Raw genomic sequence first — 22,740 nt, forward strand, 5'->3', positions numbered from 1 at the left:
TACTTGACAGAGTTTGGCTACTTTGAAGCTCACTGCAGTAAAAAAATACATACGGAGGATCAGATAGCAGGTAAAGCAGCGCACAGCTACAAACACTCACCCGGATTAGCATGACGGTCAGAAAGCTAAACAAATAACCCGCAAAATTATTTAAGTCTTCGAGCTACGGTGTGTTTTTGTTCTCGCTGTTGAACCGCCGCTACGCGCTAAAGCTCCGTCTATTTCACAGACGGCGCTCCGCTTCTGCTCCACCTGGTAGTGACTCTCACACCGAACCTCTGCTTAAAGCTGGAGCATCTAAGCTAAAAAAATAAATTTTACATACGTATTAAAACTTTCGCTGTCCTAACATGAGACAGATAATCTCTAAAAAAAAAAATAATCGATCTCCTCCCTGTTCTGCATAATTACTCCGCTCAGTCAGAAACAGCCACTCAGAACTAGCAGTAATCAGCTAGCCGCCATGCTATCAGGAAGTTTTCATTCAGTAACTCAGAATCATTTATTGTAATGGATCCTGTTTTTGCCTTTGAATGTTAAGTTTTATACTTGAATTTTTTTTTGCAATGTTGAGAGGTTTTATTTTTGACTCTTATTATTTAGCCTCTTCAGAATCTTCATATGTTTTCAGTCTGTTAAAGATAGTATTATCAATAGCAGTATAATTTGCACAATGTCTGTTTTGTTTAGTTTTCTTCTTGGAAAAAGTTATTAAAAACAAGTTTTTATCTAAATTAAGGTGAATTCATGGTTCCTTTTTCCACATAATGTAACCGGTAGTGATTATGATAAAAAAATAAAAAAATAATTATGTGTCGGTGATCGGTATTGGTGATCGGCCCTCATGGGTGATCGGTATTGGTATCGGCAGGAAAAAACCTGATCGGCACATCTCTAGAGGTTACAAACAAGTTTGTGTTTGTAAAAAGTATTTTCCCCCTTACAGATGTTCAGATCATGAAACAAACTTTAATGTTAGACAAATATAACCTGAGTGAATACAACAAGCAGTTTTAAAGGTATGATTTTGCTGATTAAAGGGGAAAAAACTATAAAAATGTGATTGGTACCCCTTGTTAAAGCTTCAATAAACTGTGGTTAACTTAACTTAAAAAATGCAACAGCTGACAACAATTTTAGAAGCAACATACCCAAAGAAATCCAACAACAGGTTGGAAATAAAGTCGTTCACATCCATCTGTCTGTGAAGAGTTAGAAAGCCGTTTCTAAAGGTTTGGGACTCCAGAGAACCACAAATAGGAAGAACCTTCACAACAAAATGACTCCAGTCTGTAAAATTTGCATTGTGTTATTCAAAAAAGGAACTTAGCTGTTTATTTGCAACTTTTACTGTATTTTTAATATTGCATTAAAAAGTTCAAGTGATTAAATGAAGAAATTACAGCATGTGGCAACTTTTATTTTTTATCAGATTTAGATGAAATAATTGTTAGTTGTAGCCCTAGATTAAATATTGATGATCTTATATTTACTTAGGTTATCTCTGTCTGATATTAACATTTACCAAATAGAGACTCGTGGTTTGTTTCCTGACAGTTTTCTGCATGTCTGATAACTGTGAATAAACTCCACCAGTGCTGCAAAATGTTTAAATAAAGGGGAAATTTACATTTTTTTTTGTATTTATGTACTACTTTCTGGGTCTCTGCTGCTTCTAAAAACAGCCCAAGCGCTTAAATAAAAACATCCAGACAGTTTTTGACATCTAGTTAATGTTTTTGATGTCTAGAAAGTGAGCTGTTTCAAACATTCTTCATATGTAACGTCACAAATCAGCAGGCACTGCCCTTCACCTAGTGACCCCAGAGAAGCCCAGTCCCGTTACCTAGCAACCCCAGTGGAACTCTGCCCGTTACCAAGCAACCCAAGCTGAGTTCCAGAACATTTCATCAGAACACACTGACCAGACTAAAATCTCATTATCTCAGAAGGATGTTGTGTAAAAAATGTAGAGTAGTTGTAGCCCAGAGACTGATCCTAACCTGTTCAATGGGTAACCATTAAATAAAATTAATAATCTAAAACATTTATGATGATGGTTTTATGACACTATGGTTTATTATCACTATTATTATTATTATTATTATTCAACCGTGGCAAAAAAAATATTAGGAAAAGAACAAAATATAAGTGGGCAAACACCTTGTTACTGCACTGTATATATAAAAGCTGCAGTATGCACTACAGAAGCCATTTGTGTGTTTTTTTCCTAGCATGGCGAATGTGCTACCAAGTTTAGCTTTAAGCCCAGAGGACGTGAATGAAGAGGAGGTTACCGTACAGGAGAAGGAGAAGATGATTAATATCTCCTATGAACTGGCAGCGGAGGCCTCCAAACGCAGTAAGCTGGTAGCAGGTACGTCTGCAGGGACGACAGACACATGGAGGGGATTACACTGAAGAAACGCATGATCTTGAACAAAAACTGGTGGGAGGGTGTTCTTGGACACAAACTTTCTGCTTCCATTAGTAATTAACATCTCCTAACACACTCTTTTAATTTCCTAATTTATTTCATCGACCTTATTGTTTAATTCTGCTGTTTGGTCATTTAGTAATTGCTTATTGACCTAATATTTTTTTTTAATTATCATTTGTGTGTGGCTGTGTGTTCAACATGTTGCTTTTTTTAATTGCAGTGAAAAGCCTGTCATCTTCTTCCTCACCCCCACAGTCTCCCAACACACCCCCTCAGCTCACTGACGGCTCTCACTTCATGTGTGTGTAGTGGCACCAGTAAGGTCCTTCATCATCCTGTTTTGTTCATAATCATATTTCTGTACAATTAATTTCTCAATCATAATTTGTAAAACATGCTATGATGAAGGGAACGGTTATCAGGTGCTGTCATGTATTCTTTGTTGCTGTGCGTCAGCATGGTTTGACTTGGTGTTACTGTCCAGTATTTCATACATACATACATGTGTGCCTTCCAGTAAATAACTTCAATGTTCATTATTGGGATTTTATGTTATATAGCAAAACTTTTTGATGATTTAAGATCTGAAAGTCATTAGGAGTACATCAAATAATATTGCCCAAAATAAAATTCAGCACAACTAGTAGCCTTTAAAGGGACAGTATTATGTAAAATTAACTTTTTTTGAATATTATAATGTTAGGCCCTCATCAAAAACATACCTTACTCTTTAATGCATGTTTGAGGAATCCTTTAATTGCCATGACAACCATTCACTTGTGCAGAACACCTGGTTGGACCTAGCCCCGCCTTCCAGGATGAAGCTCCTGCACTGTATTTCACTTGTCTTTATGTTAAAACTTCATTACAGTTGAGAATCTGTGACAAAGATTGAAATTTTCTCCATCAGATCTGAGCTTCATCTGTTTTATAAAGAATCATTTGAAAGCCTTGCAGGTGTAGCTGCAGTAAAAGGTGCTAATTTGCTAATGCAAACTTTCAAAAGTCTGTTAATATAAAATTGTAAAAACATTGTATTACATTGTGGCAATTATTCACTACTTTGTGTCGGTCAAAATCCCAATAAGACACATGAATGACAAAATATAAAAGGTTCAAGTCTGTTACAAAGCGTTTTGTGTTTTAAAATGCTTATTTTATCAGGTAAAAAAATCCACCTGAAAGTAATTTTGATCTCCATGTCTGGCCCTCCAGCACAGGCTCTGGCCTCAGTGAAGACCTACACATGAAGGACGTAACAAGGGAAGCATAAACTCCTCCTGAGGATTTTCTTCCTGGAGATCAGCACAAGGCCTTGACCTACAGAACGTGAAACTGCCAACTTCAGCCTGGCAGCGTTTAGCCTCGGACTTCTGTATCCTCACTGTGACATCTGAAGCATGTACGCCAGTCTTCGGTTACATTTCCCCACCTCGAGAGGAAACTCTCTCCCCATTTTCCTTTTTTTTTTTTTTTTTTTTTACCGTTGACGCTGCAGTTTCATTTTCAGTTTGTTTTTATTATATTTTTAGTTTTTATAGGTTGTTGCAATATAGGTCTACCTGTATATATGGGAGGTTACAGACTGAATACAGAGTATTTTAGGCCTTTTTCCACTCGCGTTTCAACACTTTTTCCAAGGTTTTAAGATGCTTCTGCGTATTCTTTTAGCTAAATTTAATCTTTAATATTTAATTCAGATTGCTTTTCAGATGTTGACATTTAGCTAACTAGTTATATTTATCAATTTATTGTAAAGAACACTTGTCTATACTGATTAATACCAGATCTGTATTCCTCATATATAATATTGGAGCAACTTTAATCTTGCAGACTAAAATGATTTGTAAATTTCGATGTTTCCAGTCAGCTGCCGATACATATACATATTTGAATGTTCTGACTTAAGTCGCTCTCTGTTCCCTATGTCTGAGATATATATTTAAATTGAGAGATGGACAAAATTTCAGAGTTTGGTACTATTTTAGGACATGTCGGTTTAAAGCCCTGGAGCTGAAAATAATGCATGTCTAAAAGAAAAAAGCAATAAAAAAAAGGAGCCTTTGTAAATTGAAGATATTTTTGCGTGTGTGTATAAAGTGTAACTATCAGAGGTTTACTGTGTATATAATGTACATGGTGCATCAGGATGGGAATATATACCCAATATATAGGTACGTACATACAGATTTGATTTGCAAACGTTCATATCCCATCTGTTTTATATCATGTTAAATAAACATTGCAGTTTTTAATAGCTGTTTGCGTTTCAGTTTTCTTTATTCTTTACTCTTTTTATGATCGTGGAGAAGCTGAAGGTGCAGCTCGTTCTCAGGAGGTACAAGCCGTTCCCAGGCCAGCTGAGTTTCTCCATCCTGATCCTGGGTCTTCATTTTGTGGTTTAACAAAATTACCCAAGTAGTTAATAGCTTTAGCCGTTTCTTCTACATCAGTTTACCTTCCTCTTCTTCTGTGGTTTTACCTCACAATGGTGGCACCTTTCACTAAGGTCAACTGAAAGTAGATGAAAATAAAATTTATTGTTAAAATTTAATAACTACATCAAAGTCTTAGTCTTTGCAAGGCTTAACATTAGAAACAAAAAATTAAAAAATACTGATCATCTTTTCTTAATGAGACACGGTTGAATGTTACTTGCAGGTAGCCTCTGTATAGCATATGAAACAAATCTGTAAATGCATTACTTTTGACATAAATTAACAACAGTCAATAATAAACATCTTCACATGAAATGCAAAAAAATGGGATTTTGAAAATTTGAATATAAATACAAACAAGTATAAATGTATTATAACAGTTCCTTAATTGACATTATTTTAAAAATATTGTACCAATGTTATTCAGTGCTAAAGTAGTCTTTATGGAATGTTTTCTTACTATTACTTTTACTCAAGTAAACATGTACATTAGTACAATTTTTCCTACTCAACCCACCTCTGTTGGTCAAATGATACTCTATTAGAGGAAATAAAAAGTCACCAGAATTAGCTTGGTTTTACTATAATGTTACGGCCACTTATAGTACAATAAAAACAACCAGTATAAAAAGGGACAGTATTTATTATTACAAAATAAGAGGATGTGTATTTGCGAAAACAATAGATGAAATAAATGAAAAAACAATAGAAAAAGAAAATCAAACTCAAAGAACAGCAGGGTGCAGAGACGACTGCAAAAAAAACTAAAATTACCAAATGCCTATTAAATATTTGAAATAAAAAACATGCAATTCAATCCAGTTAAAAAATATACAACGCCTACCTGCAGCGTCGACCAACCGCACGCCCAGGTAGAGCAATCGTCCGATCAAAACATGAAATGTGGCCCTATATAAAAACACCACAAACACTGACTTAGTATAATCAAATTAAAAGAGTTTTGTCTTTACAACAAAAATCAACACACACAAACCTGATCGCAAACGCGTGGGCCAACACACCTGGACGAGCACAGAGGAGATTGACAATTGGCCACCAGCCTGACAGCCTCCCTTTTATGGGAGCTCACTATGTGGGGGGCGACCCCTGGTGGTTCCACATGTTACAATAAGTTACACTATGATCATAATAGCCGTCATATTGTCATATTATTTACTTTTTAATACTTTGGAAGTTGAAGAACGAGAAATTGATCACAAACAGTTTGGTACAAGAAAAATGGGTTTGCTCGGCTTTTTCTTGATCTCTTCTGACTGCTCTAATCGCGTCGTACATTCTCTTCTTTGAGGCCAACTCATGGTGTAAAACCAATGCAACAGCGCCTCCTATGGTCACAGCATTACATTATTACACCAACAAATGAACCACTTCGAAGTTACTGGTTACATTTTATATTTTTTTGGAAATATAACCATATCGGTGGAGAAAGTTATCTTTGCGAACCATTTAAAGGAGGACTGCTTCGGCAACATCCGACCGCGGTAAAGCTTGCCGGTGTTACGTCAATCCGCGTTTCCATCAGATACGGTTCCCCCTGCGTCTTCTTGCCGCAAGGGGAACCGTATCTGATGGATTGACGTAACACCGGCTAGCTTTACCGCGGTAACATCCGGCCAGTACCAAGAAGAATCTGCCGAAAGACTTCGCCTGATTGAGGGGTCAATTTCTTTCATTTACAGCAGCGACAGATACAGCAAAGTGGTAAGTTTAAAATAACGCTAAAGCAAACTAACTTTATTTTAGACATTAATTTATTGTGCCCTGGCTATTGTTTTCATAGTGCTAGCATCATCCCTCCTACTGTTAGCGCTACGTGTTCTCGGCTTTAGCTCCTTGAGGACATAACCGTACATGTTTTAAATATAATAATAATTATTATTATCATTTTGGTAATTGATATGATTTTCAGTGCTGCTAGAATCTAGCAGCTAGATAATCATATCTCTGCTATGGAGCTACAAAAATAGCCGAACGCGGTGGAGTGGAACGCTCAACGACCTGGAGAGGGGCGTGGCTTGACGTGCGTTTAAAGAGAACGCACTAAACGGGTTGCTCTCAAACGCACCACAGAACAGGAGTGTAAGAGGGGTTTATAACGAGGAATTCAGACAAAAGTATTCCAGTTAAATTGGTAAAAAAAAAAAAAAAAAGTTATTCTTTTTATACTGATTAACAACGATGAGCTTGAATAAACATATGCATGTAAAGTTTAGGTAAAATTGAGATTCAGCATCTAAATTTCAGCCTGTTGTCGGAATGAGGGCCGGTCAGAAAATAGAACTGTGGCTCCCTCTGGTGGCACTTACGGTTTTTGCAATTTCACTTGATATACAAAACCTTTTCACGGCATATGAATGAAAAAAAGGAAATCTAATAATAAATACTTGGAAATTTCTGAGCTTGAAAAGTCAAAGATTTGCTAGAAAAAAATAAAGGAAATTTAGAGCTTAATCTCGGAAAATCTTGAATTTGAAAAGCAGAAAATTTGCTAGAAAAAAGTCAATTTTTTTAAATCTCAGAATTTAAAATTTTTAAATTTGTTACTTTATTTTTAAAAAAATCAGATTTAGTTTCTCTTTGGAAAGTTACTTCTTGTTCTTTTCTATCTAATATGTAGTAGTAATTTTCTGGTCAGTTTGGAGTTGTTTCATAATGCAATGTTTAAAACTTTTGTAGCTTTAAACTATTTCAGTTTAACTCTTCTTCTTCCCCTCTATTCTTTCCAAATGCACCTACTTTAGCATTCTATGTTACTAAGCTTATAATATTGCACAAATGGTTGGCCTAAATTTAAGTAAACATATTCTGGTTGTTTTGTGTTACCCAGCTGAACAGAAGATCTTTGGGTTTTACAAACATCTCAGTGAAGTTCAGACTCATTTAGACGTGAAGTTTCTTCAGTTTCTGTGAACTTTACATTGAATTCCTCTCAGATGTTAACACCTCATTCATTCAGTTGCAGCCTTACTGTTTCATCATCGCCATGGTTACAGCACAGCTCCTCCTCTTCCTCTGTGAGCTGTAGCCTGCGGTGAGTTTAGCAGATATTTAGATGTTTAAGTGACTTAATGAAATTAGCTGCAGGGTTTTTTTTTTTCAACCTTTTTTATTCAGTAAAACATTAAAGTTTGTTTAATCAGAGTGAGGAAGATGCTTTTTCTTTCTCTTTGGAAAACGATCAACTGAGTGAAACATTTAATGCGTCTGTAGTGTTTGTATGAAGCCGCAGGGAGGTTTGCATTTAATAATGCATGATTTTGCACATATATTTATTTCTTGTAATTTTGATTATCATTCCTATATTAGGGTTTGGCTGTGCGATAAATTGATATTTTTGGTTTGCTTTTTGGATTTTTTTTCTACCATTCTACAAATGAACTCCTCGAGTTTCACAGCCCAATTTATTACTTTGTTATTTATTATTATTTGAATTCAGGTGAACTCTACCACAAAATACACGGGTCAGAATAAGATTTTTTTTATCTTTTTTTTTTTAATCAAGTGATATGTCAAGAATACAGTTGCAGTAACACAATAAAAGTGAAATAATGTGAGAATAAAGTGTTAATATTACCAGAATAAAGTTGTAATATTAAGAGAGAAAAGTAGAAATTTTGTGAGAACTCCAACACAAAAAATAACAAAAGATAAAATGAGGAATGTTGGTCGTTGTGAACATACTGATTTGGTGTCAGTTTAACAGATTTAATCTTTTAACGCATCATCAAATTATTGAAAATATTTTCTGTCATTTGTAATTTCTCTTTTAGAAAAAATAGTGAGAAAATGAAGTAGCCTCAGTCCTTTCAAAGTGAACCAGAATATATCTGATTCCAGTGAAGGCTGTGGCTATCCCTGTTCCTATTGCACCTTTTATTACATGTTTTCCTTCCACTCAACATTCTCTGCATATGCTTGGATTTGTCACTCTGAAAAGTTGCTAAAGAAATGTTTCTTCAGCAACGTTTTGTGCTTGTAAAAATGTTTAAAAAAACAACAAATTACAGTAACAGGTCATTGATAAAATAGTTAATCTAAATTTGATTGATCTTATCACTGGCTACCAATAAGTCAAAGGAAAAAACTGACAACAAAAAAAGATTCTTCTCTAGTGTCAAGAGGATCGACCTACATTTTTCATAAATTTTATTAAATGTTATTACTTCATCAGTTGTGTTTCTGACAGAATAAACACCTGGATAAACTGAAAATTGTGGTTTTCTCACAATGATAAACAAGATATTGACATTTATAAAATATCACAGCAGGTGAAACGTAAGGAGATTGTCGAGTTTTTATATTTCAAACAGAATCACGCTTTGTTCCACCATTTCTCTTTCCCATTCTGGTATGGCTTCCGCCATCTTTGTTTCTGTATCAACGGCTCCGCATAAGGATGAACAGCGGCGCCCTCTGCTGGATGGTGGCCAAACTACAATAATAAAAGAAGGTTTAATGCTGTTAGTTAATCGATTTGAACTTATGTTAATCTAATAATAAGTCGATTACTTGTTTTCAGAGTGTGCGACTCACAACAATGACAAAAGAAACTAATCAACTGCAGCAAGAATATACTGAAACGGCGGGAGGTTTAACCTGGAAAGATTTGAATTTGAAATCTTTTTTTTATCACTCTGCAGTCCATTATGGTTCTGAGATTCGTGGAGGGGTCGGTGGTTCCGTTGTCGCCCGTCCCCACCATCAGCAGCAGCAGCAGGAGGAGGAGGAGGAGGAGCATGGACCCGGCAGATGAGCGCCATGGAGCGGCCCGGTGTTTTCTGCCCTGCGGCGAAGATCTCCATCTATCAGTGCGCATTAATTGAAATGGCGCATTTGGCCCCAGGCTGCGGTAGGCATGAAGCGTGACGCCAGACGCCATTTAGTCCAGAACCAGGGGGATGTTGGACCTCCATGTCCGGGTGGATCAGCGTCTGAGCCCTGCGGATGGTGGTGAGCCTTACCGGACCGAGCAGCCCAGTTTATCCCGGGCAGAGTGCGTCACCAGCCGGAGCCCCGCGCTCCGCTTTCCGCTCCTCAAAAACAAGTCCGGGCAGGAGAACCTATTCCCGGCCCCGAGGGCCTGAGGTGCCCCGGGGCAAACTCGTCCTGCAGCCTGCGCTCCTCTCTCTTGGTTCTGGTTTTATTTCTGCTTTACGCACCCTTACCAAAAGGACGGAGACGAAGTCGAGACGGCCTGGAGCCGAACCCAACCGAACTTCAGCTGGAGATACCGAGCTGCTGTCCATGTCTTCCGTGTCGGTGTCCTCCCAGGTGAGAAAAAAAAAACCGCGCTGCTCGTTTAAACCTGATATTCAACACTGTCGATGGTCCTGACGTGAAACCAGACTTAATTTAAAAACCTCCAGTTTTATGCTTTATGGACTCTTTATTCCGTTCAAAGAACCGATATCACCAAACTCAACACGAGCTACTAAAAACACGATACGACTCTAAAATCGGCACTAGATACCAGTTTTAAAGTTGTAGGTTTTTAAACTAAAATGGAACTTTTCCTTCTCTAATCGCTACTTGTTCTTCCCGACAGAAATGCGGCGCTAGCTACTTAAAGCGGCATTTTTAATACAGTGAACGTCCCTGCTGATAGATATTTTACAACCCGAATTCTCTTAAAGGCCTCGGAGAGCCGTAATCAGCAGAAATAAATTATCCAACTAGGTCTTTTAGTTTTAATTTAAGAAGAGGCTTAAATGTCCAGATTTCCTGACGGGGACTGGAATAAGGCGCAGAAAGCTGCCCGTTTGGCCTTAAAACCTGCAGATATTTCATCACACAATGTGTCTGTGCACACGCTCCCATCTGTAGGTCACATCATGGCACATGCACGCGCATGGGGAGGCGCGGGGGTGTTTGGCTGCAGGCAGCATTCAGGCTGCAGGGCCTAGACTCCTGTTTCCCTCATGCTTCTTCACAGCCTCGTGGTACCGGGAATGGGGCAGTGGAGGGAGGTAATCCAGTTAGACCCTCCCATTAACCCCCCAGGACATCATGCTAATATCTCCTCTGTTATTACCCAGAGCTGTTGCTGTCACTTTATGAGACTAACCATTCTACTCAATTCAAAAATACTTGATTTATTCCAGAAGGAAGATTAAATATTGGTGTAACTTTTATAATTTAAGTATCTTCACAGAATCATTGTGGATGGTGATGCTGTGAGCAGGAAGGATCTTCAGTTTAGCCCTTTGTTACAGAAAGGCGATTGTCCCTGGTGATACAAGAGAAGACCTTAGATGACTCACAATGGACTTGGCGCTTTTAATGAAACAGGAAGTAAAGTTTTTTTTTAATGACCCACAGCTAAAACTCCTCACACCTGTTCCCTCTGTCCAGCAGGAGAGGCGGAGCCTGTCCAGGATGTCTCTGAGCCACTCACCTGTCTCCCCCATGACGGCGCAGGGCATCCCGTCCCCCGCCCAGCTCACCAAGGCCAATGCCCCGGTTCACATCGACGTGGGCGGACACATGTACACCAGCAGCCTGGCGACGCTCACCAAGTTTCCAGAGTCCAGGTGAGACGGAGTGGACAGGTGTGATGAGTTACACATCGTCATGACACACCTGCAAACTCACAACAGTTGGTTCTGAGGAACAATTTGGTTCAGACAAAGTTTGATTTGTAGTTTGAAGAGAACAGTCTGCACTAGAGGTGGAGAAAAAAGTCACTTCTATTGAGATTACATAGATCCCATAAGTCTGAACCGAAGGTGATCCGCGCCATCTTGGTAGGGAAGCGAAAGCACAGCTAAACCATGACTTCCTGACCAACAAAAACAAAGTGTATTGACATTCTTGATCAATTTGGAAGAGAAATATTTATCAACAAAATACAATCAATGATTCAATGGTCCTAGCTAGTTCAGCAGTAAGTACATAAGAGTAAATATCTGATATTTATCTTCATATTACACAGAGATGGGTAGAGTACTGAAAAACTGTAATGGAGTAATAGTTGTAAAGTACTTATATTGGGTCGCCAGGGGGCGCTGTGGGGGCTCAGCAAGTTGGAGGGGAAAAAAGTGTATTTCACACATTTTTAATATAGATTTTCATCATAATTCTTGTTTATTGTTATTGAATCTGTTTTTTATGATAACATATAAGTTAAAATATATATATTTTAAATATTTCTGATGTTAAATTTCTGATTGGCCGAGCTAACGTAGCAAGCAAGAAATGGAAACATTTCTGACGAGAAAAAGACCAAAGGGGGAAAAAAACAGAACTGAAGAAATAAAATAAAATTTGATGTGATTAATATAAAATGTTATGTATTTTCTTACAATCAAAAGAGGATTGTGATGAAATATTGTATCATCTGGTAATAAAGTCATAATATATTGTCAGATAATAACATTTTCCAAAACAGAATTCATGGCCATCTGAAATCGGACGATGTGAAGCAGCTTTTATGCTAAATTAGTCTAATAATTATGAAATAGCGATTAAAAAACATTCTAAATGTTTAGGACCGTACAGAGATTCTGTTTCTCTGATCAGATCAGCCGGTGTGGTATTGATACGTGATCGGTTTCCAGGATCGGCCGTCTGTTCAGCGGCAACGAGCCCATCGTGTTGGACAGCCTGAAGCAGCATTACTTCATCGACAGAGACGGAGAAATCTTCAGGTTCATCCTGAGCTACCTGAGGACCTGCAAGCTGCTGCTGCCAGAAGACTTTCAGGTGGGTCAAAGGTCACCTACAGGGGTCACAACCTATGTGGACCGGGTCAGAACTTTCACCACTCATAAAGAGTTAGAGGAAGGAAGGAAAAATAAATAGGTTGTGGAGGGGAAGAAAAAAAAGCAAGCAAGAAAGGACAGGAATGAAGGAAATGAAGGAAAGAAAAGAGTGAAGGAAGGAGTGCAGGAGAAAAAAGCAGAAATAAAAGGAAGGGATCTAGATTACATGTTGGTGAATAAAACCTGGAAATCAAAATATTTCCCAATAATTTCATTAACAGACCTAAAAGTACTGAAATCAGATCCAGAGGATATGAGTCTTTGAACAGATTCCTGAACAGATCTGGTTCCTCCAGCAGCAGATTCTCATCCAGCTGTTCGTTCGTCTCTCAGGATTTCCCCCAACTGTACGAGGAGGCCCGGTTCTACCAGCTGGCGCCGATGGTCCGGGACCTGGAGCGTTGGCAGGCGGAGCGCGAGGCCCGGCGGTCGGGGGCGCCGTGCGAGTGCTTGGTGGTTCGGGTCACGCCCGATCTGGGCGAGCGGATCGCCCTGAGCGGGGAGAAGGTTCTGATCGAGGAGGCCTTTCCTGAGACCGGAGACGTCATGTGTAACTCGGTGAACGCCGGCTGGAACCTCGACCCAACCCATGTAATCCGCTTCCCGCTCAACGGCTACTGCAGGCTGAACTCCGTACAGGTGAGCCAGCCAATCACAGAGCAGATACCTGCGTTGACAGAGTATCAGGGCCATTGTAGATTTAGAAAAATAACACATTTCCATCAAAAAAATTCCGAAATTTTCTAGAAGAAAATAACAAAATTGACTTCAAAATTCAGAAATGTCCATGTCTTCATGTTCCTTTCCTGTTGTGGTTTTACTCCGCCATCTTTGTTTCTGCATCATCTAGCTCTGTTTAATTATGGCCAGTGGCGCCCTCTGCTGGATGGCAGAAATGATTAAATTAGGGAGAAACTTACTTTTATCAATTAATGAATTAATCTGAAGTTTATTGGCCTCATCGACCAAATAAGCAGCCATTCCACTAAAATCAAGCCTGGACCACAACAAATGGTTACATTTTAACATTTTGTCACCTGACCAAATAAACAGAAAATTTCTCACAATAACAAACCTAGAAATATGAATAAAATATAACTTAAGGAGCTTGAGTGTTTTTGTTTCACACCGGAGCAGCATAAAGTGCCTTCGCCATCTTTCTCCATTCTGCTTTGGCAGCATGGAAGCATAGCAGCATAGCAGCGCAATCTTTTTCTGGATCAATAGCTCAGTTTAAGAATGACCAGCAGCGCCCTCTGCTGGATGGCAGCCAATCTGCAACACTAAAAGGTCTAAGGGAGTAGTGAATCATCTTATTTATGGCCCTAATCAGAACCCTTACTTTGCCCTCTGCAGGTTCTAGAGCGTCTTTTCCTCAAAGGCTTCAGCATCAAGGCGTCCTGCGGCGGCGGTGTCGACTCGACCCAGTTCAGCGAATACGTCCTGTGTCGAGAACTGAGGCCGAGCCGGTCCGTCAGCAGCACCCCGGTCCGGATCAAGCAGGAACCGCTGGACTGAAACCGGAAGCAGCTGCTGCTTTCAGCGTCTTTTTCTACCCAACCTGTTTTCTAAGCTTCTTATTTAACATTTGTGTTGCAGATAAAAAGTTTAAAAAGAAACACAAGGAGTTTCTTCTTCCTTTATTTTATTTTGTAACAAAGGTACAAACGGTGTAAAACTGCATCAGGCTGAATGTAGGAAATATAAATAAGTCCTGAAGCTCAGGAGCTGGATCCAAACTAAAAGCTGTTAAAGCTTAAAAAGTCCAAGTGCGCTCCATCATCGAGAATTTTCCAGAGTCCAGGTTCAGCTCAGTCTGCCGGGAGGAGGAGGAGGAGGAATGTCGGACCTTCAGAACCTGAGAGTTCCTGTGTGTCGGAGAACCAGCTCCCTGCAGGGGAACGCTCCAACACCAACCGACCGGCCTCCATCATTTCCTGAATTGTTGAACTGTTCCTTTAAACTGTCTGCGGCTCTCTCTCTCTCACACACACACACGCACGCACATACACACACTCTCTAAAACAGCGCCCTCTAACCGAGCCGACCGTTGGGAACATTTAAAACATGGTGAGCAGTCAGAAGGCACCTGTTCAGGTACAGCGCTGGAGGGGGGCGTGGCCAAGCCAGCAGCCAATCAGAGAGCAGCTCACAGTCCAACATGGCGGGAAATTACAACAAAGCCGCTGCAGATAAAGGAGCGTTCCACCTGTTCTACCGCACACCTGCCTCGTTTCTCACCTGGTTCTGCTGCGCCCGGCTGGAGTTTCAGTCCAGAACTGGTTCTGGAGTTTAAACTACATGAATGAGGCTCACTATTGGTTCTCTAATTGATCAATGAGGATCAATCACACTGCAAAAACACCAAATCTTACCAAGTATTTCTTACAACAAGAGTATTAGGGCCATGTTAAGAAAATATAATCAAATTAATATGGGAATAAAGTCAAAAATAAAGAGAATAAAGTCAATATTTCTAGAATAAATTCATGATATAGTTTAGCATAGCGCTAATATGCGTAGGGCCATACTAAGAAAAATACTAAAATTACAAAAATAAAATCATAAAATTAAAATAGTCAATATTTCAATAAAAGCCATGATGACTTTATTCTAATATTTCCCTCTTACCCCTAAAATAAAATTGATTACAAGAACAAAGTAGAAACATTATGACTTTATTCTCATATTTTATAATTTTCCTAGTTGGCCCAAATATTTTGTCATGGCGCCACACCAAGAAAAATCTATATTATGAGAATAAAGTCATATGGGAATAAAATTTCTAATATTACAACTTTATTCTCATAATAATTGTAATTTTATTTTCTAAACGTTTTTAGGGTAGCCCCAATACTCCTCTGTATTTTTCTTCTAGTTTTTAGTGAAAATATCTTAGTACAGTTGAAATAAGAAATAAAACAACTTACAAGTAACTTTTCAGCAAAATACAGCTTTAAATTTATAACAAAGGAAAAATGTCTTTCTATAAGACGATAAAATCAGTAAATAGTCATAAATTATTGACTTAAAACAAGCTCCTATATCTTGAAAACATTTACTTTTGAGTAAGTTTTGTCTCATTTCATGTGTGCCAAAAATATTTGCACTAGAAAGTAAAGCAGAAATACTTTGTAAAATTTTGCGTTTTTGCAGTGTGTTTATCAGGCCGATCCGAAACAACCAAACTGTCCCTGAGTGAGAAAACGTTTCGTCTAAATGTTCTAACATGATTCTGGTTCAGTTTTGAACTAAACGGGGTAAACGTCTCTGAACAGGTCAAATCCAACAGAACCTTCCCTCCTCTGCAGAACCCGTCCTGGTGGTTGGGAGTTCTCCTTTTCCAGCAGCGCTCTGTAGCCGGACCGCTCCTGTCTGCTATCGCTGGAGGACCAGCAGGGGGCGCCAATCACTTCAGGAGGGCCTTGTAGAGCATGAGGGAGCGGGCCGTGCTGCGGTCCTGCTCCAGACACAGGATGAAGTCCCTGAGGTTGACCCGAGTGATCCGCTGCCGGAGCTGCTGCCGGGATGAGGAGGCAGAGGAGCCGGAACCGGATCCCGATGTCACCTGAAGGGGGCGGAGTTAGGGAGTTAAACTACAGGAAGTCAAGAGGAAAACTGCAGAGGAAGCTCATGAGCTTCTGAGATCCATTAGTCTATAAAATAAGTCCAAATCAGAATGTTCTGCTCTGGTTCTGGAGCTGGGCAGCATCAGACTGGGTTCATCTGTTTGGGATTTTCCATTTTTTCCTGCCAACAGGAGGAAAACACTACAGCAGATTCCAGGATGAAACTTTCAGGGTCATCAGGATGTTGATTTGTCTCCGGCTACATTCACACTAGGGCTAAATATTATTCTGATGATTAATCAAATAATGAATTCGGCACATTCTGCTGACTTTTCATTTAACTACTTGTTACTGCATGTTTTTTTATACATCAAAAAATACAAGTAAATCATTCAATTACTTTTTTGAAAAAGAAATGGAACATTTTATAGCCTAAAATATAATAACAGCATTTATTTAATGTACGCTTGATTATTTGTAGCAAAGGATATTTATAAATACAGTGTGGTGCTAATATGTTGGATTAACTGATTAATAACTACACAGAAAACGGAGCCTAAAAGGATTTTTTTTTTTACAGATTTAGAACCTGGTGAATGTAAATCTATGCCACAGTACAAATGTTTTTCTTTTATCTTAATGCAATATGTCTATATAGAGTATTGTTTTTGCTTAATTACTGCTCTAACTGTTTTCCTTTCAGCAAATTGATTTTTTTAAGTCTGTATACTCGTTTAATCGATTACTTAAATTATTAATCAATTATTTAAATAATTGATTAATAATGATTAATTTGATTATTCGTTCAGCCCCAGTTAACTCCTCACTAGATGCTCGAGTCCTAATTAGACATTTGTTTGACTGAGCAGCTCAGAGTGTGATGGCTAAAAGAAAAACTGTGGAGAGAGATAGATTCTCACAGTTCATGTTAAATGAACAGAATCAGAAAATCTCCAGCAGCTGCTAACAGAGTCTGAACCCCAGACATGAGGGTTAGAGGGTTCAGTGTCTGCTGAGAACATGGCTCCCTCCTCTGAGCCTGTAGCTCATTTCTGCAGGGCTGCCTCCAGGGTATGGAGGGGCAAGGGGCTTCATGAGCCCCCGTTAACCCCCCCCCCCAAGCGGACTCTGTCCCCCTTTGTCTGGGGAAGTAAACGCCGGCGGGATGGGGGAGGAGTCAAGAGTCCAATATCCTCTTGCATGTTATTGTTTTAACTCAGAAAAACGTTCATAAATGACTCAAAACCTCTCCTACTCTTCTTCTCCTCTCTCAACATGTTGCCATAGTAACTGACTGAAAACAGCTCCACTAATGGATCAGGACTCAACACCAAAACACACTAAACCATTTCCCACACAAAGAACAGAACATTCAGTCCATTACAATTTTATGTTTCTAGGCTTCATGTTTATGTTATAATTATTATTAAATGTTCGTCTGAACACAGACTGGCTAATGATTAGCTACACCTGCTCTACTGATAACTTGTCAGAGTTGGTGTGTAGGTCACCATTTTTTATTTTGTAACTGAACCGAACCACCAGATTCCACAGCACACCTACATGTTAAGGATGTCAAAGTCAAGCTAGCATCACTGACCTACTTCCATCTCCCTCATTATTTTCCCTCTTAAATTAAAATGTTTTCCTGACCTTGTTATCTCATCGTTGTACTCTTGACAATTATTAGAAAAGCACTGCGTCCCTTTTTCTTTTATATGTCGTGTATATTTAAGATTTAGCACATTATGTTGATAACTTGACAGCTAAAACCAATGGTAGCCATTGTAGCAGCTTTTTGGGGATCTTGCATGCATGATGTCACACTACAATGTGTCTATGTCATCATAAGGTCACATGACCAAATGGCTGATTACCTCGCTGCTCACTGAAGCTCCGCCTCCTGAGTCCAACTTGCGTTTCTTTCTGGGCCCGATGGCGGCAAGCGCCGTGAGGTTGGCGTCTCGCTGTCGCATCTGAGCCAGTTCCTGCTGCTGCATCTGTGGACAGGAAGTTACAGCTGTTATGGCAGGAAGTTGAAGTGGTTGAAACGGGACGCTTCCTGTCTCAGAGCTGAAGCTGAACGTGAAACCTAGCCGTACCTCTTTAGCCTTCTGCTTCAGCCGAGCCTGCTCCGGATCCTCCTGCCGGGCCCGACTCTGGAAGAGAAACAAAATGTGACCCATTAAGCTTCTTTGACCAGGGGAGGATCGCAACATCGTCCGATTTTAGTCTGGTCAGCCACTGCACAGCGAGTACAACAGTAAGAGTAGCTGACCAAATGTTCTGGAGCTCAGCTTTGGTTGCTAGGTAACAAGGCCTGGCTCTACTGAGGTTGCTAGGCAACGACACAGTGCCCATTAACTGCAAAAACACTTAATGTTACCAAATATCTTTGGTCTAGTTTCATGTGCAAAACTAACTAACAAGTAACTGTTCAGCAAAGAAATCAGAGTTTATTTTAAATAATTCTTTAATACTGATTTTAAAAAAAGTTAAAGTTCAGTAAAGTTTTTATTTGCTCTGACTGGAGGTTCTACATTGTGACATCGTCAACCAGCTGAAGTTGAATTTCAGTCTCTGCTTCAGTTTCCCCAGATCAGGTTGAGATATAGAGTTAATTAAACAGGTGTTCCGTTGCCATAGCAACCCGGGTTAGCCGTCACGTTTGGTACCTTGGCGGCCTTCAGCAGCATCTCGCGCTCCTGCTCGTCTTTCCGCTGCTTCTCCATCCGCTCCAGCGCCTCGAAGAACCGCAGCTGGGAGCGAACGTCCGACGACTGCTCATAGGTCAGGTTTCCTTCATCCTTGAGGGGGGAAGACCACAGATCGGTTACCGAACTGACAAGAACCCGGTCAGAACCGACAGGATCTGGGTCCGAAACGGGCAGTTTGCAGGATATCATCTATTTAACACCCTGATCCGCTTCAGTAGAGGTGATTATCAGGTGGTGAAAGATGAAGGTCATTTTTTTAAACAAGAGGTGTCCAAACCAAAGTGCAGCCCAGGGGCCTCGAAATAATTTTGTGTGGCCCTGGTGAAGAGTGGTAAAAACTTTCGCTCTCCAGGAAATGTTATTTGATCCAAATGGAAACTTTTTTGTATTTTTTGGATGGGATTTTCAATTAAAATTATTTACTCTTGAGTAGAAAATGTTACAAAAAGTATTTTACTTTTTTGTTACTTTAAATTCAAATTCAGTTTTGAAAAATCTAAAATATTTTCATTCCAAAGGGAAATAATAAAAAAAAGAATAAAAGAATACCATTGGGAACAAGGATTTATTAAACTTGGCCAAACACAACAAAGGTTCATCAGGAATACTATATTTCTTTTATTTAGGTAAATCTACAATAATTAACTGTTTTGTAACTCATTTCATCCACAAACTTTACAGGTTTAATTAATTGCTGAGCAAATAGAAATAAAAATGCAAATAAAACTATTTAGCATTTTTAATTTAAAGACATTATGCCTCCTGAGTACTTTAACCAGAGATGCAAAACATTTGGACTCTCCCATATTAAACCATAACGGGCTTATTAAAACACTTCTCAGTTTTTTATGTCTATATAGAATCTGGTATTAAGAGCCACTGAAATGCGCGTTATTCTCACGTTCTCTGTGACCTCTCACCTTTGCGCCGTCTGTGCGGTGCTGAGCGATCACAGAGGCCTTTTCCAGCAGCGAGCGCAGTCTGGATTCGGTGGCGTGTGAGATGAGGTTTACGACCTCCAGCGGCACCTCCGTCACGCCCAGCTTCTTGGCTGGGGAGCAGAACCATGAGAACCGAACCAGCATGAACAGTTTGGCTGGAAAGAAACCATTAAGCATCCATTGCTCTCAATTACTGAAAATGCTCCATAATGCAGCCCTGACCAGCAATTGGTGTTGCAGTGGCTCCCCCTGCTGGTGAAGATAAGTATATAATATTACCTAAATGATGGATGTACTGACCTGAGTCCAGGATGCGGCGGTGCAGAAGGCCCGGCGGCAGAAACGATTCGTCTTTACAGGACCGGATCTTGGTGCCGACGAGCTCTGAGCTGGTTGCTAGGATACGGGCGTTTTCCTCGTTAAGGTTGACCCCGGCCATTGAAGCCACATCGTTGATGTCGTCGTCGTCTCTGTGGAGGTTCAGCGAGAGCCAGAACTTTTAGATTTGACTGAATGACTGGAAGTTCAACGTCCCGACTAAAATATGAAACCCTGAGCTGACATGAAGCCGGGCTCTCCAGCTCACTGTGACGTTTGTTCAGTCATTCATTTCTCATCATCACCAGGAGAAAAGTTACACATCTGACCTGCATTAAAAAGCTCACTTGTAATTAGTAAAACTCAAAGCAAGCTGGTTATTACTATAGTAACCAGTAATAAAGCTGCTGAAGCTGAATGAGCTTTTTATTTTCACCCTTCAGTCTGACTCAAATACACATTTACTGGTGTTTATTTGGAGTTTATTCAGCTGTGATTAGGTGATTATTTCTGACGCTGAATCAGAAACATTCAGAATGGCTGTAAAACCAGTTATCTGCCAGGTTAGGTATGAAGTTTCTGTTCCTGGTGCTGATTGGACTTCAAACCCACCTGAAGGTCCCGCCCCCGGGGTCAGTCGGTTTCTTCTGATTGGCCTGAGCTGCCAGGTGGACAGGAGCTTTGCCTGCCATGGTGGTGGGTCCCCGCAAGAGTGTGGCTGCAAGCAGAGACGATTCAGAGAGGGCAGGTCTGAAGGCATCGTTCACTTCTCCTCAGTAAAATTCAAGAACTTTTTAAGCATTTTCGATGCAAGTTTTCAAACATTTCCACTTTGGCAATAACAAAAACATAAATAGATAGTTTCAATTCACTATTATACGACATTATTTGAGAATAAACCCAGAATTTAACAAAAAAAATCTCCCAATTTCAATCACTTGAACATATGGAACCTTAATTTCAATTACACGGATCAATGACTCATTGAACCATTGGGAATAATTAATATTCCCAATGGCAAATATTCACTTGTAACATTTTCCAAAGTTAGGCTTTTAATTTAACCTTAGATTGCACTTTAATACAAAAACAGGCAGCTTAAAATGACTTTATACAGAAATGAAACATTTTCCAGTCCTTGAAAACACCTAACTGAAATTCAAGCACTTTCAAGGATTTCAGTCACCCGTTTTTATCAGCTTCAGCCTCACCTGGATGCCTGATTTGCTGACTGAGGACCACCGGAGAACGGGTCTGGATGGTCTGGACTGTAGCTCTGCCCACAGCCTGCAGGAGAACACAAAACATCATAATCACCACTGAAATCACAAACTTGTTCAGACATATTAAAGCTGACATATTATGGTTCCTTGAGCAGGTTAGGATTGGTCTATATTGTTCATGACGCTTTTTGCAGAAAATCACGTTTAGACAATAACATTTTAGTCTCAGTTCTGCTTATTTTGAGCTCCTTTCAGAATGAGCCTCGTCACTTTAAATCAAAATAAGCTGCATGTAACCTAAGCCTGTCACAACAAGCAATAAATCAATAAATCCAATTAATCACATGGTAAACTTACAGGAGCTCAATAATTTCCATTCTCATTAATACTTTGTGAAGGGCAATTCTGTTTATAGAACGTTCATAATCTATTTTACGCATTGCTAGGTGACAGGTGGAACTCTGCTGGGGTTGCTAGGTGACAGGTGGAACTCGACTGGGGTTGCTAGGTGACAGGTGGAACTCTGTTGGGGTTGCTAGGTGACAGGTGAAACTCTGTTGGAGTTGCTAGGTGACAGGTGGAACTCTGCTGGGGTTGCTAGGTAACAGGCTGGGCTATGCTGGGGTTGCTAGGTAAGGGGCATTGCCTGCTGATTTGACGTTACAGTCGTAAAGTTTTTGAAACAGCTCATTTTCTAGACACCAAAAAACTTTAACTTATGGCCAAAAAATAGCTGGATGTTTATTTTAAACATTTGGGCCGTTTTAGAAGCAGTAGAGACCTAAAGAAGTGCAAATATGTTTTTCTTTTTTTTTATAGGTTCTTTTTAAACCACTAAAGCAGTGAAGGATGGGTTGCTGAGTGTTACCGTGTTTGTGATGGGTGGAGTCAGGCGGACCGTGGTTGCCGTGGCGTTGACGGGCAGCCGCGGCCTGATGGCTGCTGCGGTGAGGGAGCCGGGGGCGGCTGGAGGCGGAGCTGAGGTGGTGGGCGGAGCCGTAGTCAGAGACTGCTGGCTGTTGAGCAGAGTCTGACGCAGAGCAGGGAGGCTTTTCTGAGGAGATACACACAAAGTTCATCACTGCAGGAAGCTGCAGTTTTTTTGGTGATTTTATCAGCAGATTTCATCTTAGATAACAATGCAGAACCTCATGTTTTCTAATTTGGGGTATACAAGTATTCATACTGAAAACATCCATTACAATCCTAAATACATGCAGAATGTGTGTGTGTGTGTGTGTGTGTGTGTGTGTGTGTGTGTGTGTGTGTGTGTGTGTGTGTGTGTGTGTGTGTGTGTGTGTGTGTGTGTGTGT

The 22,740-nt window shown here is 39.9% G+C and overlaps 3 protein-coding genes and 1 long non-coding RNA gene across 17 annotated transcripts in view; 2 read left to right on the forward strand and 2 right to left on the reverse strand.

Moving 5' to 3' along the window:
• LOC103466386 (pleckstrin homology domain-containing family A member 5-like) overlaps nt 1–4,695 on the forward strand; it is a 116,058-nt gene extending 111,363 nt beyond the window's left edge. For 9 of the 12 annotated variants that reach the window (XM_008411909.2, XM_008411916.2, XM_008411912.2 and 6 more), the window contains 3 exons: nt 2,235–2,377; nt 2,661–2,739; nt 3,656–4,695. In XM_008411909.2, coding sequence (XP_008410131.1) covers nt 2,235–2,377; nt 2,661–2,739; nt 3,656–3,713 — 280 coding nt within the window. In that variant the 3' untranslated portion in view covers nt 3,714–4,695. Of the gene's footprint in view, nt 1–2,234; nt 2,378–2,660; nt 2,763–3,655 lie in introns of all 12 variants that reach the window. The other 3 variants (XM_008411911.2, XM_008411910.2, XM_008411913.2) reach the window with 3 other exon arrangements.
• LOC103466388 (uncharacterized) lies at nt 4,071–5,993 on the reverse strand. Its single transcript, XR_533939.2, has 3 exons — nt 5,873–5,993; nt 5,723–5,787; nt 4,071–4,954 (listed from the first exon to the last, which is right to left on the reverse strand). It is a non-coding gene; the product is annotated as an uncharacterized LOC103466388 (long non-coding RNA).
• Nucleotides 5,994–6,519: 526 nt separating this feature from the next.
• Nucleotides 6,520–14,272, forward strand: LOC103466385 (BTB/POZ domain-containing protein kctd15-like). Of its 3 annotated transcripts, XM_008411906.2 has the most exons (7): nt 6,520–6,600; nt 7,856–7,930; nt 9,540–10,170; nt 11,251–11,429; nt 12,456–12,600; nt 12,993–13,298; nt 14,016–14,272. In XM_008411906.2, exons 3-7 carry the CDS (start codon nt 9,844–9,846, stop codon nt 14,175–14,177), a joined length of 1,119 nt encoding a protein of 372 aa, XP_008410128.1. In that variant the 5' UTR covers nt 6,520–6,600; nt 7,856–7,930; nt 9,540–9,843; the 3' UTR covers nt 14,178–14,272. The 3 variants fall into 3 exon arrangements, with proteins under 3 accessions (XP_008410128.1, XP_008410127.1, XP_008410130.1); XM_008411905.2 differs by lacking the exons at nt 6,520–6,600; nt 7,856–7,930 and having other exon boundaries at nt 9,325–10,170; XM_008411908.2 differs by lacking the exons at nt 6,520–6,600; nt 7,856–7,930 and having other exon boundaries at nt 9,325–10,170; nt 11,254–11,429.
• Nucleotides 14,273–15,744: 1,472 nt separating this feature from the next.
• Nucleotides 15,745–22,740, reverse strand: part of LOC103466384 (transcription initiation factor TFIID subunit 4-like) — a 12,254-nt gene continuing 5,258 nt past the window's right edge. The window contains exons 7-15 of the mRNA XM_008411904.2: nt 22,296–22,481; nt 21,416–21,491; nt 20,817–20,922; nt 20,187–20,356; nt 19,866–19,996; nt 18,904–19,035; nt 18,331–18,387; nt 18,106–18,228; nt 15,745–16,227 (exon numbers count right to left, since the gene is read on the reverse strand). Coding sequence (XP_008410126.1) covers nt 16,069–16,227; nt 18,106–18,228; nt 18,331–18,387; nt 18,904–19,035; nt 19,866–19,996; nt 20,187–20,356; nt 20,817–20,922; nt 21,416–21,491; nt 22,296–22,481 — 1,140 coding nt within the window. The 3' untranslated portion in view covers nt 15,745–16,068. The remainder of the gene's footprint in view (nt 16,228–18,105; nt 18,229–18,330; nt 18,388–18,903; nt 19,036–19,865; nt 19,997–20,186; nt 20,357–20,816; nt 20,923–21,415; nt 21,492–22,295; nt 22,482–22,740) is intronic.

Source organism: Poecilia reticulata, linkage group LG6 (assembly GCF_000633615.1).
Source record: "Poecilia reticulata strain Guanapo linkage group LG6, Guppy_female_1.0+MT, whole genome shotgun sequence".
NCBI classification, from domain to species: domain Eukaryota; kingdom Metazoa; phylum Chordata; class Actinopteri; order Cyprinodontiformes; family Poeciliidae; genus Poecilia; species Poecilia reticulata.

Coding starts and splice junctions, on each gene's coding strand:
- LOC103466385 (XM_008411906.2), top strand. CDS start 9,844: ATGGTGGTGAGCCTTACCGGACCGAGCAGCCCAGTTTATCCCGGGCAG. Junction 11,430..12,455: donor ACCAAGTTTCCAGAGTCCAG/GTGAGACGGAGT, acceptor ATCGGTTTCCAG/GATCGGCCGTCTGTTCAGCG. Junction 13,299..14,015: donor GCAGGCTGAACTCCGTACAG/GTGAGCCAGCCA, acceptor TGCCCTCTGCAG/GTTCTAGAGCGTCTTTTCCT.